The 16,930-nt window shown below is 40.1% G+C and overlaps 1 protein-coding gene across 1 annotated transcript in view; it reads right to left on the reverse strand.

Moving 5' to 3' along the window:
- The window catches only part of CENPK (centromere protein K), a 50,130-nt gene that overhangs the window by 14,439 nt on the left and 18,761 nt on the right, over window positions 1-16,930 (reverse strand). Inside the window, exons 5-9 of the mRNA XM_077816936.1 lie at window positions 9,113-9,185; window positions 3,441-3,487; window positions 1,572-1,654; window positions 1,345-1,443; window positions 922-1,057 (exon numbers count right to left, since the gene is read on the reverse strand). Of these exons, the coding sequence (XP_077673062.1) occupies window positions 922-1,057; window positions 1,345-1,443; window positions 1,572-1,654; window positions 3,441-3,487; window positions 9,113-9,185 (438 nt within the window). The remainder of the gene's footprint in view (window positions 1-921; window positions 1,058-1,344; window positions 1,444-1,571; window positions 1,655-3,440; window positions 3,488-9,112; window positions 9,186-16,930) is intronic.

Here is a 16,930-nt window from a genome sequence, read left to right on the forward strand (position 1 = left end):
TACTGAAGTCCTCAAATCATGGTTTAAAGACTTCAAGTTACAGAGAATCCACCATTTACACTAGTTTAAACCTGCAAGTGACCCGTGCTGCAGAGGAAGCCAAAAATCTGCCAGGGTCTCTGCCAATCTGACCAAGGAGAAAATTCCTTCACAACCCCAAATATGGCGGTTAGTTGGACCCTGAGCATTTCGGCATGACCCAACAGCCAGATAACTGGGAAAGAATTCTCTATAGTAACTCAGAGCTCTCCTCATCCAGTATCCCAACAACAGCCATTGAGGATATTTGCTACCAGTGGTCACAGATCAGCTGTAACCATTGCAGGCAGTCTCATCATACCATCCACTCCACAAACTTATCAAGCTCATTCTTGAAGCCGCTTAGGTTTTTTGCCCACATTGCTCCCCTTCAAAGGTTGTTCCAGAACTTCACTCCTCTGATGGTTAGAAATCTTCATCTAATTTTAAGCCTAAATTTGTTGATGGCCAGTTTATATCCATCTGCTCTTGTGTCAACATTGGCACTTAAATACCTTCTCTCCCTCTCTGGTATTTATCCCTCTGATGTATTTAGAGAGAGCAATCATATCTCCCCCTAGGCCTTCATTTGGTTAGGCTAAACAAGCCAAGCTCTTTGAGTCTCCTTTCATAAGGTAGGTTTTCCATTCCTCTGATCACCCTCGTAGCCTTTCTCTGCACATGTTCCAGTTTTAATTAATCTTTCTTAAATGTGGGAGACCAGAATTGCACACAGTATTCCAGACGAGATCTCACCAGATGAGATCTCGCCATCAACACTACATGTATGACTTAAATACGGTTTCTACCTTTCCAGCCTTGTGACTTTAAAATTATATAAAACCTAATTAAAGAAAAAATAATAAAAACCTTTCAAATTTGATAATTTTAAAGAAATCTTACTTTTTTCTTCTTTTTAGCACTTTCATCTTCTTCTGGGAGAGGAAAATGTTCTTCTAGGAACTCCCCCAGAGCACTCAGGAGCTCTTCCTTATATGCCCTTATTTTCAGCATTTTACTTTTCAGTTCTTGTAAAGCTCTAAAAACCCAATGTAAAAATAAAGTTTAGCTGATGTGACATGTAATTCAATAAAAAGGTACTGTTGCTACAATAATGGCATCAATAACCCAAATATCACAAAGTGCAAGTGCAGCCTGTAGCACATTTGCAACCTAGATTTCAAATGTATTTTATTACTTGATTTATTATTTGATCTTTACCAAAGATATCAAACAGTAACATTAGATTTTTAAAATCTATTTTAATTGTAATACTAATATTCAATCCTTTAACTTTTTTTTGCTGGAAAAAAGCACTATAAATACCTTTTTTCAGAAAATTGTACCACTTGATTTTTCATTTCTTCATGTGTTACGTCAAGAGCATCTACCAATTGCTGCTGCTCATCCAGCCACTGCTGTTCTCTTTAAACATGAAAGTGGAAAAAAATGAGATAGGGAATAATGGATAATTCAGACCTACCAAAACAATGATTCTCACTTGATTTGCTATCAAAATTGTATGGCATTCACAAGCTCGATTCGCTTTATACCTTTTCATGTCTTCCTTCAGCTTTTTATTCTTTGACTGAACAGTAGACAGCACCATTTCAAGATCATGGTCTACTTTCTGCAACTACAAAATGGGAAATTGAAGTGTATATTATGGAGAAATGCAATTCTATTAGTGCTATGTAAAACAAAACTTGATAGTGCTGTTGTGGTATCACTCAGATACCACAGTGAAGGGAACCAAAATTATCTTGACAGACAAATCAGTAACAACCCACATCTCACATAATAGTACACTGAAAAACTAATAGTTGGCAGAGCAACAATTATGGCACTCCAAAGTGAGAACATCTCTAAGAAAGGGTGATTACTCTTACTAACCAAACTGATGATGAATGAGGTATTCATACCTTGGATAGGGAAATGGTACAAGTAATAAGACACTGCAGTCTGGTTCACTTCAGACTATTCTTCAGTAAAGAAATTTAGAGCTTGACTCTATCAGAGGCTCCATGCCCTCCACTCCACATAGGAGTGGGGAGTACCCAACACCTCAGTGGACTGGGTCCTTAGTTGATGCACGGCTTGCTGAAGACTAACCCTGAGATGCTCTGTCCTTTTGAGACCGACGTGGCTCCCTTAATAAGTTTGGGGCTCTCCACTATATACTATCTTTAGATGCCTTTGTGTCCCTGAATAGGAGTTCCCTGAGGTTTGTCTCCCAGATGGTGGGACAACCTGATCGCACCCAGTTACTTGCACTGGGAGGTTCTGTCACAGGCCCTAGTTCCTTCCTTCTTACATAGGTCCATACCCTTTGCAGGACTTCACTCCCCGCAGGGACAGGGTGAAGATCTCCTAGATGGGAGTTCCTCCTGTGGCTCCAGGAGTGATCCCAGCAGTCTCCTGTTTAGCAATCCTGCTCCTTCACCTCAGCTGACTGCAGCTGCCTCCCTTTTAAAGGCCTTCCATCTAGGCCTGCCCCCATGTCCTGTCTGGCACCTTCCTCATCAGTGTGGGGTCTATACACCCAATCACAGACCCTGTATTATGTAATTATAAAATAAAATTTAAGTTTCGCTCACAACAAGTACAAATGAAATACAGAAAATATTCCCAAGGAGCAGAAGGGTTTTATATATACAGGATTTATGAGAAATGTTGTATCCCTCAGCTAAGCTAACCACAAAACGGAATGTCAAACCAAACATGTAGTGGAGAGGATATTCACTCAAAGGAAAAGACATAGCCAATCTTTTTGTTAAAAGAGCACTTGTATTGGCAGTTTGGTTCCCTGGCCTGACTGACACAAGGCAGAGGAAAGTTTCTGGGAGGTAGCCAAACCAAAAAGGTAGGTGAAGCAAAAGTTATTTTTAAACAAAACCCATATAATCTAAATGTGTCTTTATGTGTTAGCCAAAGTATAACTATTCATTTCAACGTTATAGCCACAAGAATATTCCCAGCTAAAGTTACATACCAATGTCCAACCAATATATTGAAATGCTACCACTAACATTCTTTATTTGTCCTTTCTCCCCCAGTCTGGAAGAACTCAAATAGGTATTTGCATATATTATTCCTACAAAACTCTAGAACTAAGACTACTGCCTCTTCTGCACAGTACATTATTTTTAAAAAATCATATCTTAAACATAAAAGACACCGTATAGTAAGTTCTATTAAAAAGATCATTTTCACTACAACTAAAAATATTCAGTACTTACAACAAAGTTCAGGAAAAAGCAAATTAAAAAATTAATAGTGCTCAAATAAGCACACACAAATTTCTTATGGCTAGCCAATCATATGAAAAGAAACTCCTAAACCTACCCCCACACCCCCCAAAAAAACAAAACAACCACCCACTTGTAAGAAGATAGTTCATTACTTGGTAGTAAGACACTTACCTCTTCCTTTCCTAATGCTACCAGGACATCTGGATTGGTGGAGATTACTGAAAAATAAAACTGATTATATTAAAAAAACCAGGAAAAACAAACAATTAATAAATTTAGCAAAATAAACAGGTCTGACTTTTGAGGAAGACATACCATTAGCATTATCATAGGGATAAAGTCAAATCTCAAAAGACTGGCCCTATCAAATGTCTAATCTGCACTGAGGAAAATATTGTTTTAATATCAATTTCCCCCATGGTCCAAACTGCACACATTACTCCACAAATATCACAAACTGAATTCCAATTTTAATAAAACTTGTCTGATCAATAGGTATGACAGAACTTCCTCCAGCCTACAAGCCCAAGTTTTTGCAAAACATTTTAAATCCAAGTTATGTAAGAAGATTGTTTGACACAAGACACCTTTCTCAGGGTTTAAGTCTTTTTTAAGAATAAGAGAAACTGAGGTAATTAGAAGAACATGAGAAGACCCTCCCCCTTTGTTTAAAAAAAAAAAAAAATCTTCCATAAGGGTTCAATTAACATATTCTGAAGTCATTTATAATACTTATCTCCAAAACCTTCTGAACTTCGTGTGTTAGGTTATGTTTACACTAAAGTCACCCTTCACTCAAAAAATCCAGTTTGTTCAATAGAAAGAAAAGGTAATTGGACATCATTTTTAAAAAATGAATTAAATTATGGAGAAAGCCGATTGTCACAGAAAGAGAGATTCTTTTTAAAAAGGTGCAAATGCAAGAGATCATCTCAGATTTCATTATTTCAGAGCTTCCAGGTTGTTTGATAGATCTTGTAATCAATCCCCTTCAGGAGATTTGAAGAGTTGATTAGGTATGCGATCATCCTCCCTGCTTTGCTTATATGTGAATAAAAGCATGGATTTTGAGAAACTAAAGCGTGCATTTGCAACTTTTTATGTTATGAGAGAAATTAAAGCTACTATAGCAGCTTCAAATCGTTATATCACCAGAAGCATATTTGTATGTCACAATTTGGACATCAAGATCCATAATATCTCATCCTAACATAAGAAATTCCTGTGATAAAGATTTCTTTTTACTAAAAGGGAAAGAAATTATAGCTCCCCATATAGAAGCATTAGATGTCTTCCAAATATAGGGTGGGCTTGATAAATTTGCAAAAATAAATCTATTTTAAAAGATTTTTAAATAAAAGTTTGGTTAAACTTCCATGAATATTGAACAAACTGTGAAGTAGTGATTTCAGCAGCGATCAGAGTATGACCTGATACTGAAACAAGGAAGATTTCTGCACCCAAAGTGTGTTCAATTAAAGTGTGATTAAAAAAAAAAAAAGTCAGATAAAGAATTAGGAGCATGTGAGAAAGAAGTAAAATCATATATATACAAAAGATGAGTAGAGCATCCCTGAACTAAGCTGATGTTGAAGAGCTACTGGAGGCCCTGTACAGTGACTTTAATCATCATCATGGCTATATTTCGTGATGACAATGACTTGAAAATGTCTCAAATGCAGAATCCATTTAGTCAGAGTTCTGCTCTTCCCTTTCAATAGGCCAACTTCCAGTCCATGATATTTGACATGAAGAATTCAAAGAAACCAATTTTCTACAGTTTGTGATGATCTGAAATCCTTTAAGTGAGCTGTAGCTCACGAAAGCTTATGCTCAAATAAATTTGTTAGTCTCTAAGGTGCCACAAGTACTCCTTTTCTTCTTTCTATCTTGAATTATTCACTTCAGTCCATTCAAATCACTTGTTTCCTACCACTTCCTTCAACTTTAAGCATTTCTACCTAAGTACTTATATGGCTCCTTTAATTGTAATATCTGAGTGCCCACCAAGTATTTAAAAATAAAAGTAACAATCTCCTGCAGAAGAGAATTCAATAGTCCACATGCAGTAAATTCTGTCTCCTGTGTTATGACTTGTGGAGGTCGTGGTTATAGAAGGAGAGGGAATCTCTTTAGTAGCTAAGGCCAATTCTATGAAGGACTCTGAATATCAGGATTGAGACTTTGAATTGGTCTGTATTCAATGGTGAGCCAGTGCATACCATGGAGCACTGGGGTGATGTGCTAAAGGCAATTTTAGTCATTAGGCATATATGCTGATGCATCTTCTACTGGTTGGAGCCTTTTCCTGGTGTGTGGTTTTATTCCTACATACAAAATGTACAAAAAAATCAAGCCTAGAGATTGCAAATGGAATAGCACGCCAATGTGTAGCATGGTTGCAATGCAAAATACTACCAGATGTTAGCAATGCAAGGAATCATTACTATGCAAGCCTTTGTATGGAAACTCCGATTCAAGTGATAGGAATCTGGCACAATATTGATACTATGCACACAAAAAAGGTACTATACATAGACCACATATTTTTTTATAAAAACTTTAAAATGTGGTTAATTCTTATTTTGAAAAGAAAAAAATTCAAATCTATTTTAAGTGCCAACTGCTTGTTAAAAAGTTATAATTTAGCTGATTAAGCATCTCTAGAGCTATATATAGAGTATCAGAAACCCAGAAAGAACAAGAGACTAAAGAGTCTTGCAAAAATAAAAATTTGCATTGTGGATTCAAGCCTGCGTGCCAAGATTGTGCCCAATGAAATTTGTAACTGCCGAGTTATAACCCCCAAAAGCAAGGTTTATAATGGAAATGCTGACAGACTCTCAATTATAGTAACTGTACTGGTTATGGCTAAAAATATACAGCAGGGTTCAAGAAAGCCTGATATTCAGGCTCTAATATTGAGTTGTGGCACCTTGACTAATATTCCTATCCCATATTTAGCAACATTCAGACAGCATTTTCTATTAATGAAGCATCTTCTCGCTCTCTCTCACACAGTGAGGGATAGGTACGATGAGAAAGTTCCAGACGGACACAGAAAAATGAAAGCATGGTAGTTCTTTATTTTCATATAATGGCCATAATCTTATGACATCTCAAAGTTAACCCCCATCTCCCATTCTTCAACGAATTGGCTCAAAAGAGAATTATAAGTAACAAGGGAAAGCCTCGACTGCAAAAAGGTAAGTTATTTATATGTTGTATGGAATATAGTTGTAGCTGTGTTGGTCCCAGGATATTAAAGAGACAAGGTGGGTGAAGTAATATTACCTCACCCACCTTGTCTCTCAAAGTTATTTATACATTATACACACAAAATTTCTGTACTATAAAATTAACGTATGTAATAAGAAATCTAACCATGTGCAAATAAATTAGAACATTATGAGCCAATACTCAAATATAATGCTAAAAATATTTAATGCCACAAGAATCTATTTTTGTAACACAAATAGCTTAAAGTTTTAAAAATGATTAAATATTTATAGTAACAAAAACATCAGCAGTTATCTTAGCTAGAATAAAAATTAAAAGTGCTTGTAATCCTTATGTTACAAGGATGATCAGCAGCAGTGGCCAACAAGAAATATTCCCCATAGGATAGTATTGCACAATTTGGTACAATGGTCTAATTTTGGTCTACCCCTTCATCTGAAGCATTTGGAACTGATCACCGCTTGAGACAGGTTCCCAGACCCCACAAACTACTGATGCTTTTCCATTATGGAAATTCTTATCACCCTCTATATATAAGGAGAAAAAAAAGTAGTGAGTTTAGGAAGAGATGGTTAGGTTCTGGTATATCGTGACCACTGCCTACCACCAATGTAGTCTCATTGATTTCTTGTACTCCTGCATCTGTCTGTATCCATCTGTTGTTTTGTCTTATATTTAGACTGTACACTCTTTGGGGTAGAGACTGTATTTTTGTTCTGTGTTTGTACAGTGCATAGCACAATGAGGTCTTGGTCCATAACTAGGACTCGTACCCAGCACAATAATACAAAATCAAAGCTCTGATATCTTGTGGAAAGTTTAAAAAAACAAACAAACATTCTATTTAAAATTTATTCTGTTGATATTAAATAGGGAGCAGCAGTAACACCTAAATTAAGGTTGCCTAATACTTTCCATTATAATTTCTTTTCATTCTTCCTTTGAAGAACTAACACTTCCAAGGTACACCATAGGTACCTGAAATTTAGCAGAGGAGAGGAGCCTATTGCTGTTCCTATGACAATCTGTTCAGCTATTGCTGAGTTATAAACTGTTGAAAGCCATGATATGCAGTTTGCATTGTGATCCAATCACTCTGGAAGCAACATAAGCTAAAGTAAAAAAGGCCCTCTTATTCCGATATAAGAGAGTGCACGCGGAGAGCTATACCAGTATAATCATGCTGCTAAATTTCTTCATGTAGACAAATTCTAAAATAAGCTTGTATGGAAAAAGGACCGTTGCCGACTAAGAATTAATCTGTTCTATCCAGATCCAATCTTCCATTGTGGAGAAGACGATGACATTTTGGGCTATAGTACCATCAGAGGATATTCAGTTTTGTGTCTTCCTGTCAAATAGATTCTGTTGGATGTTGCTTTTCCAGTGCCTGGCCAAATTAGGGTCTTGGGTAAAAAGCAAGTTAACTACAACGCAATTAAGGCCAAAGCTGGTGGGTAGAAGACGGCATCCTGAAGAATTAATAGGGCTATGCATATTTTGTCTGATAATGACTCCTAAGAACACAGGAAGGATGCATACCCTTTATCTCAGGGGATCTGCAAATGTTACAGAATTACTGGATCAGTAGCTGCTCTTGGATTCCCAAAAGGCTGTAATGGCCCAAAGTACCTCTACCTTTGTTTGGCCTGGTGTCTGAACTCTAAATCCAAAAAGGATATTGTAATGTACTGTAATTGGGTTACCCGCAAAGTTATCTTGAAAATTTCAGCTAGTAGACACTATGACAGTCCATTTCTTGACTGGAGCAGGCCAACATGAACACACCACACATGTCATAAATGTTTTGCACTGCTTCTGAATCCAACGTTGGATGCATTTCAGGGTATTGGTTACCTATAAGCCCTCAACAGCAACAGGAGTTTTCTGCCAGAACGCTCCTGTAATTTCTAAATTCTAAAGGCCAGAATTCTTGTTGGAGGCTCTTCAGAAATTGTATAGAGGCTTATTGTTAACCTCCTGGAATATTATTCACATCTTTGGTGGCCTGAGTTTTAGGAGTGCTGAACACCAACAAATCCCATTCTAATGAAAGGGAGTGTGTTAGGCTATGTTTACACTAGAGAGCTTACAACGATACAGCTGTACTGATGCAGCTGCACCGCTGTTAAGATATCTCATGTAGCTGCTCTATGCTGACGGGAGAAAGCTCTCCTGCTGACATTGCCCTGTGCAATGACCACTTATGCCAGTGAAATTTATGTCACTCAGAAGTGTTTTTTCACAGTCCTGAGACACACAAATTTTGCTGACATAAGTCGTAGTGTAGACATAGCCTTAAGAGAGAGAGAAACAGTAGCTCTAAGTTGTGAACTGCCTCAATCATTTCAACAGGTGCCAACTCAGATGTCGGTGCTACAAGGAAGAAAGCACAGAGACAAAAGTGGAAGGACACTATTGTAGGCAGAACTGTAGTTCATTTTAATTTCTGCAAGGTACCTAGGTGTGATGATGCATGCAATATAAATATTCTACATATGCACACTCAGATACTTGGATAAACGAGATGTTGTAAATCCAAGATAATCATATAAACTTTGGTTTTAAACAAAGTCTATAAAAATATTAATAAAAATCCTTACTCTCAGGACTTCGTTTCTGCCACTGATTATACTCTGCTGTTAAAGCCTTCACTCGCATCATTAACAAGGAAAGCTGTAAAACAAGAAGAAGAAAAAAAAAGAGTATTTAAAAGCTAACTCTTGAAATGTGCTGAATAGTATTTGAGTACGATGAGACACAACATGGTAAAAAATGATTTAGTATTCCATGAGGAAGAATCTGGAAGGTACAATGGAGCATATTTTACTAGTTTTTAGAATCACTATTGCTTGCAGTCTATTTGCTTTGATAATGTACAACAACTACTTAGAAGTTAATTATTTAGATTTATACAGACTAAAGTAAAAGATCACCCAACCCAGTGCTCTGAGTGCCCTTGACAATATTTTTTAAAAAATACACTAAAACAAAGAGACCTGTCAAGTCCACCAGATCAGCTCAAGTAAGAGTGACAACATAAGTATAACTGAAATCAATCAACCCCACACACAATCTCCAGAGCCCCACGCCCAGCTGTAGCTATCTTCCATTTCCTCATGAACTAGGAAGAAAAGGCAGCCTTCCAGCATGCCCTGAAAAGTGACAAATTTGGGTTGTTACGACCTGGACAGGAAAAGCCCAGGATCCTAATGGAGAACACTCTGCCAACTATGACTGATAAAGTTTAAGGTCAGAAAGGACCATTAGATTTTCTAATACAGGGGTTCTCTCAACATATTTTTTGGTGGCCTCAGAGTGCGGCCATCAAATCTTGCTGGTTGCAGCTCTGAGAATTTTTTCCTAAAATACTTAATTAACTTTGGGAAAAACAAATAACTGTGCACATATACATGTCCAGATCATTGTAATTTATTTATGTAGGGTTGTTTTTTTTTGGCAGACTCAATCATAAAAATAAAGTACAGTTGTCTCTCTTCTTTACTGGACCTAAACAGATTAGAAACAAAAATAAGGTGCTTTGCGTGTTATTTTCTTTAGATTGCTAGTTAGTAAGTCTGCTACTGTGAAAAGTGATATTTGTATATTGGTTAATATCACTTTTCACAGCAGACTTACTGAGCCCTGGCATGCTGGAGGACAAATTAAGCCCTGGATGAGGAGGCGGGTAAGGAGGCAGGGGGGTGAGGGCCAATGGGGGGTCTGGAGGAAGCACAGGGGGTCAAGGTGATGGCGGGGGGGTGAGTCCAGGGATGGAGCCCAAAGCCCTGCGGCTGGGGGAGAGAGCCTGCTTCCCACCACCCTAGGGCGGAAGCCTGAAGCCCGGGACATACTGCTCCTGGAAAGGTGGGGAACTCACACTGGTTGCTTGCTCCTACAGTGTTTATGGCTCCGGAGGGGGGTAGGGACCAAACCCGGCAGGCAGCCCCAGGAGAGGAGATGGTGCTTTGCTGCTGCCCCACCCCCAGCCTCACCCAAATAGAGCCCAGGAGGCTGTAGCCGCAAGAAAAGCCACAGTGGTTGCATTTGAGAAACGCTGATCTAATTGGACCTGTGTATCACAGACTATAGATTTTACTCAGTTACCCTGTATTGAATCTAATAACTTGTGTTTGATTAAAGCATAACTTGTGGCTGGCTAAAGCATGTCTTCCGGAAAGACATCCTGTCTTGATTTGATTACAACAGAAGATGGAGAATTCACCATTTCCTTTGGTAGTTGGTTCCTATGGTTTATCACTCTCACTGTTAAAATTTGAATTTGTCTGGCTTCAGCTTCCAGCCATTCTAGATTAAAATACTCCGAGCACCTGATATTTTCTTCCTATGATGTACTTGTATACTATAATTAAGTCACCTCTCAAACTTCTGTTTGATAAACTAACCAGATTAAGCTCTTTAAACCTCTCACTGTAAAGCACTTTCCATAGCCTTGAATAATTTTTGTGGCTATTCTCTGCACCCTCTCCAATTTGTCAACATTCCTTTTAAAATCTGGACACCAGAACTGTATACAGTACTCTATCACCAGTTTCACCAAGGCCATATACAGAGGTAAAATCACCTCCTCACTTCTACACCACTGCTTATAGATCCAAGGCTCGGATTAGCTCTTTTTGCATCACCACCACACTGGGATCTCATGTTGAACTGCTTGTCCATCCTGACCCCTAAATCCTTTTCAGTGTCACTATTTTCCAGGATACAGTCTCCTACCCTGTTCTGTAGGTATGGCCTTGTTCCTAGCTGTCAAGCTTTGCATTTTGTCTGAATGGGCCTAGCTTACCAAGGAATACAGATTGTTCTGTATGACTCCCTTGTGCTCATCATTATTATTTACCACTCCAACAACCATGTCATCTGCAAGTTTTATCAGCAGTGATTTCAGATTTACTTCCAGATCACTGAGGAAAACTGTGGCAGTAATGTCATGGAGAGAGAGATAGGTGGCTTCTTTGACAGGTAGGTTCCAGTCTTTTCTAAATCAAAACCAACAACTTAAAAATCAATCTGGAAACTAACAGGCAGCCAATGCAGGTCACAGAACACAAGTTAGTAGCATCCATGACAACTTTTAAAACATTTAAGTATACTACCTCTTATCTTATAGCAATTCAAAATCCAAATTTTTAAGTCTTCACTTTATGTGTGAGGGCCTACATATTTGTATCTGTGTAAAAAGGACTTGTAGCAAAGCGATGACTCACCGGTGCAGCGCCTCCTGCTGGTCATCAGGGAATTAGCTCTCCAACGTATGGAGCACCCTCTGCGGCTGGTGTCTCGCCTGCCGCTGGCCCTATGTCCCTCCTGGACCCGGTGCCCTTTATCTGAGGGTTCTGCCCCAGCAGTACCCCGTCACTCTGAGTCTCCCCTCCCAGGGGAACCCCCAATCCTCTAAACCCACCTTGCCTCAGTGGCTACTGCCAGTCATCAGGTAGCCCCCACTCACTGGGGCAGACTGCAGTTTGTAATTGCCACTCATCATTGGCAAGGAGGTTGGACCAGCTCCCTCTGCCTAACCCCGGCTGCACCTCTGAAACCCCAGTACCTGTGTAGACCTTCACCAAGGCCTGCAGCCTGGGGGTTTACCAGGCTGGAGTTCCCCAGCTCCCTTGCCCTATTCCCCAGCACTACTCCACTTCAGGTACCTCGCTCTCAGGCAGCTAGCCCTTCCCACTCCTGGGCTAGAGTGAGACTCCTCCAGCTTCTGGCCCACAGCCCTGCTATCAGGGCCAGCTGGGCCCCAACTGAGCTGGCCTCAGCTGCGACTGCTACTCCAATCAGCCTAGTTTGGCTGTTTTAACCTGTTCTCCAGGAGTGGAGCAGCTGCCCCACTACAGGACTACTCCTCTAACTTAACAGAGCTTTATTATAGTAGTGTTCAGCTGCTGAAGAAAGGGCAAATCAGCCCCCTAGTGTACTGCTGCTGTTGAGATACACTGAGAAACTGCAGCTGGAAAATACAAAACACCATTTCAGGAGATCATATGAAAAATGAAGCTAAACAATCTTTGCTTCCATTTATCAAAATGTTTGCCATTCCCAGTGGCAGGAGACATGAAACAGTAATACTTTCCTCTATTTCCAGAGCATTTAAATACAGTAAGAAAGGTACAGGCTTTTGCAGTTTTTTAAAAAAAGTAATTTAGTAATAAATGAAGTATACATTTAAGTACAAAAGCTACTGTAATGATCATGCATTCCATAAAAGGTAGGGCAGACTCAATTTGGCTTTCGCGCAGCTAAAAAAATTCAAGATTAAGACGCACTATGAATCATCAGCCAAGTTCACATAATAAAAATATCAGGAACTGACAAATTAAGGTCAGCTTTTCACAGCTTGAGAGAACCCATTATAGTAGTTTTAACCGAAGGGCGGGGGGGAATAGTAAATATAGCTGTCATACAAATATCTTGCCTAGAAAGTTACTTTCATAGGATAGGCAATGCCCATTCTTCTGCAATACTGTAGCACTGTCTCTGATCACAGAATCAGCCAATTCCCTTATCAGGTCTTTATTTATATTTGACATGAAGAATGCACATATAAAAATCTGAGTACTTACAGTACTAATATACAAATAAACTCTGCCAGCCAGTAGTCTTAAAATAATCAGAGATAATTTACTTCAGCAACAGACACTAAAAAAGAAAAATTCCAGAAAAGCCCCTTACCCAAATCATACTAAGGAACACCCACCCTTATTCTTCCCCTCAAGCCCTATCAGACAATTGGCTTTTTCAGTGCGCCTATGTGGTCATAAAATCTATTTTGGATGGGGAGCATGTTCCAAAGTTGCAGGGCCCTCATAGAGAATGCCCTGCTGGCAACACCCTTTCTTTTATAAGTAGAGGATTATAATTTGAGTGCCTCCAGTGACTGCAGTTGGGGCAGTACGTTGCAGGAGAAGAGGCACTCTCTCACGCAGGCAGGTTCCAGGCCATTAAAATCTTTACAGATCATGAGCAACAGGAAGCCAGGCAGATCCCAAAGCACGGTTATCATGTGCCCTGCTTAATAAAAGTGAAGTCCCAAATAGAGCACATTACAATAATCTAATCTTGAAGTGACAAAGGCATTGACAACAGTGGCAAAGTTGGCATCTGAAAGAAAAGTTCACGACCATTTTGCCAGCTGCAGATGATAAAAAGTAGACAGGTTACTGCTATAATATGATCATCTAAAGCAGCTGAAAGGCTAACATCACCCCCCAAAGTTGCAAACTCTGACGGCCAATGATGGAAGCACTCTCTAGTTCCATTACCTCCACCATCATCACATCAGTCTTGTACGGGTAGAGTTTCACTCTGATCTATGTTCCAATCTCAACTGCTTGTTGGCTGAGATACTAAACCACATCATTGCCAAGTTGGATGAGATAGACACATACTGTTGGGTGTCATTAGTGTACTGAGAACACGATACCCTGAGCCTGCTTTGTAATCCTTTTAAATTCTATATACACGTTGAAACAGGAAGGGTGCCAGGATAGTATCCATCACTCAAGAGCCCTTTAGGAAGAGGAGCAATCACCCACAACTACCCACTGTGATTTCTCCTAGATGAAAGAACAAGGCCGCTGGAAGGCACCCCATCAACATCAACTCATGATCAATGGCATCAAATGACAGATCTAAAAATACCAGCATGGATACCTGATTTCCATCCATCAACCAATCCAGTCAATGCATTCACTATGCCAAAGCCAGGTTTATACACAGACTGACAAGAGTCAGAGACCAAAGGCATCTGGATGCTGTGAGATTTCTCTCACTATAACCATATCCATATACTTACTCTAACGGAAGATGGGATACTGGCAATAAATGGCCATATAAATATCAACCTATGACTTCTTGAGCAGAGGCTATACTAAAGCTATCTAAAACAAAAGGCAGTCTACCCTCTCTCAACATTTCTGGTACCTCAGTGGACACCCCACTAACTGAAATTCTAGCAAAGATTAGGCCTTCTGTCTCCTCAAGATTTTTGTCTTTCAAATATAAAATTGCAGAACTACTAACTGTGGTATCAAGTATCAGGGGGTAACCATGTAAGTCTGTATCCACAAAAACAACAAGGAGTCTGGTGGCACCTTAAAGACTAACAGATTTATTTGGGCATAAACTTTTGTGGGTAAAAAACCCACTTCTTCAGATGTGGGTTTTTTACCCACAAAAGCTTATGCCCAAATAAATCTGTTAGTCTTTACGGTGCCACCGGACTTCTTGTAACTGAGGTAAGTAAGCTATCATTTAAATAAGCTTCTATACCAGATGCCTGAAGAGCAGCCAATGTGACATCAATTTTTTTTTAACGTTTCCAAAGACGATCCTGGCAATCACAGGCTGGTAAGCCTAACTTCAATACGAGGGAATTTGGTTGAAACTATAGTACAAAACAGAATTATCAGACACATAGACGAACACAATTTGTTGGGGAAGATTGAACATGTTTTCTGTAAAGAGAAATCATGCCTCACCAATCTATTAGAATTCTTTGTGAGAGGGTCAACAGACATATGGACAAGGGTGATCCAGTGAATATAGTGTACTTGGACTTTCAGAAAGCTTTTGACAAGATCCCTCACCAAAGGCTCTTCAGCAAAGTAAGCAGTCATGGGATAAAAGGGAAGGTCTTCTCGTGGATCAGTAACTGGTTCAAAATCAGAAAACAAAGGATAGGAATAAATAGCCAGTTTTTAGAAGAGAGAGATAAATAGTGGTGTCCCGCAACATTCTGTACTGGGACCAGTACTGTTCAACATATTCATAAATGATCTGGAAAACAGAGTAAATTGTGAGGTAGCAAAATTTGCAGACAATACAAAATTATTCAAGATAGTTAAGTCTAAAGCAGACTGCGAAGAGTTACAAAGGGATCTCATAAAACTAGGTGATTGGGCAACAAAATGTCAGGTGGAATTCAATGTTGATAAACGCAAAATAATGCACATTGGAAAACACAATCCCACCGATACATACAAAATTATGGGATCTAATTTAGCTATTACCACTCAAGAACGAGATCTTGGAGTCATTGTGGCTGGCTCTCTGAAAACATCCATTCAATGTGCAGTGGCAGTCAAAAAAGCTAACAATGTTAGGAACCATTAGGAAAGGGATAGATAATAAAAACAGAAAATATCATAATGCCACTATACAAATCCATGGTATGCCCACATCTTGAATACTACGTGCAGTTCTGGTCACCCCACCTCAAAAGATACATTAGAACTGGAGAAGGTACAGAGAAGAGGGGTGGGGGGCAAGATTATGGGTAAGGCTGCAAATTTGTCACAGATTCTGTGACTTTCCAGGACCTCCATGACTTCTGAAGCGGCCGATGTGGCTGGCCTAGGGGCCTGGGCCTGAGCCTGAGCAGCTCAGGCAGCTCCTGGGCCAACCACACCAGTTGCTGCTGGGGCAGTCTCAGGCCACCGTCCCCAGCAGCAGCAGGAGATTGGGTGTGGGAGGGGGCCCAGGGCTGGGGTTTGGGGCACAGGAGGGGGTGAGGGCTCTGGGTGGCACTTACCTTGGGGGGCTCCCTAGAAAAAGCAACACCTCCCTCCCTAACTCAGCTCCTAGCTCTGCATGCTGCCTCTGCCCGCAGGCACTGCCCCTGCAGCTCCCACTGGCTGCCATTCCCAGCCAATGGGAGCTGCGGAACCAGCACTTGGGGTGGTTGCAGTGCACAGAGCAAGGAGCTAAGGGAGGGAGGGACATGTCGCTGCTTCCAGGGAGCGCCGTGAGGAGCCAGGTAGGGAGCCTACCAGCCTTCCTCCCCACCTCCAGAACTCGCAGCACCCAGGATTTAGTCAGGGGTATATAGTACAAGTCATGGACAGGTCACAGGATGTGAATTTTTGCTTACTGCCCATGACCTGTCCATGACTATTACTAAAATACCTGTGACTAAAACAAAGCCTTAATTATGGGTATGGAACAGCTTCTGTATGAGATTTGAAAAACTGGGACTTTTCAAATTGGAAAAGAAACAACTAAAGGGGGATACGATTGAGGTCTACAGAATGAATAAGGAAGTGATATTTACTTCTTTATATGACACAAGAACCAGGGGTCACCGAATGAAATCAATAGGTAACAGGTTTAAAACAAACAAAAGGAAGTACTTCTTCACACAAAGCACGTCAACCTGTGGAACTCATTGTCAGGGGATGTTTTGAAGGCCAAAACTATAATGGGGTTCAAAAAAGAAATAGATAAATTCACAGAATATAAGTCCATGGATGGCTATTAGCCAAGCTGGTCAGGGATGCAAACCCATGCTCTGAGTGTCCCTAGCCTCTGACTGCCAGAAGCTGGAAGTGGATGACAGGGGATGGATCACTCGATGATTACCTGTTCTGTTCATTCCCTCTGAAGCACCTGGCATTCGC

The sequence above is a fragment of the Eretmochelys imbricata genome, chromosome 5 (genome assembly GCF_965152235.1).
Source record: "Eretmochelys imbricata isolate rEreImb1 chromosome 5, rEreImb1.hap1, whole genome shotgun sequence".
Lineage (NCBI taxonomy): Eukaryota > Metazoa > Chordata > Testudines > Cheloniidae > Eretmochelys > Eretmochelys imbricata.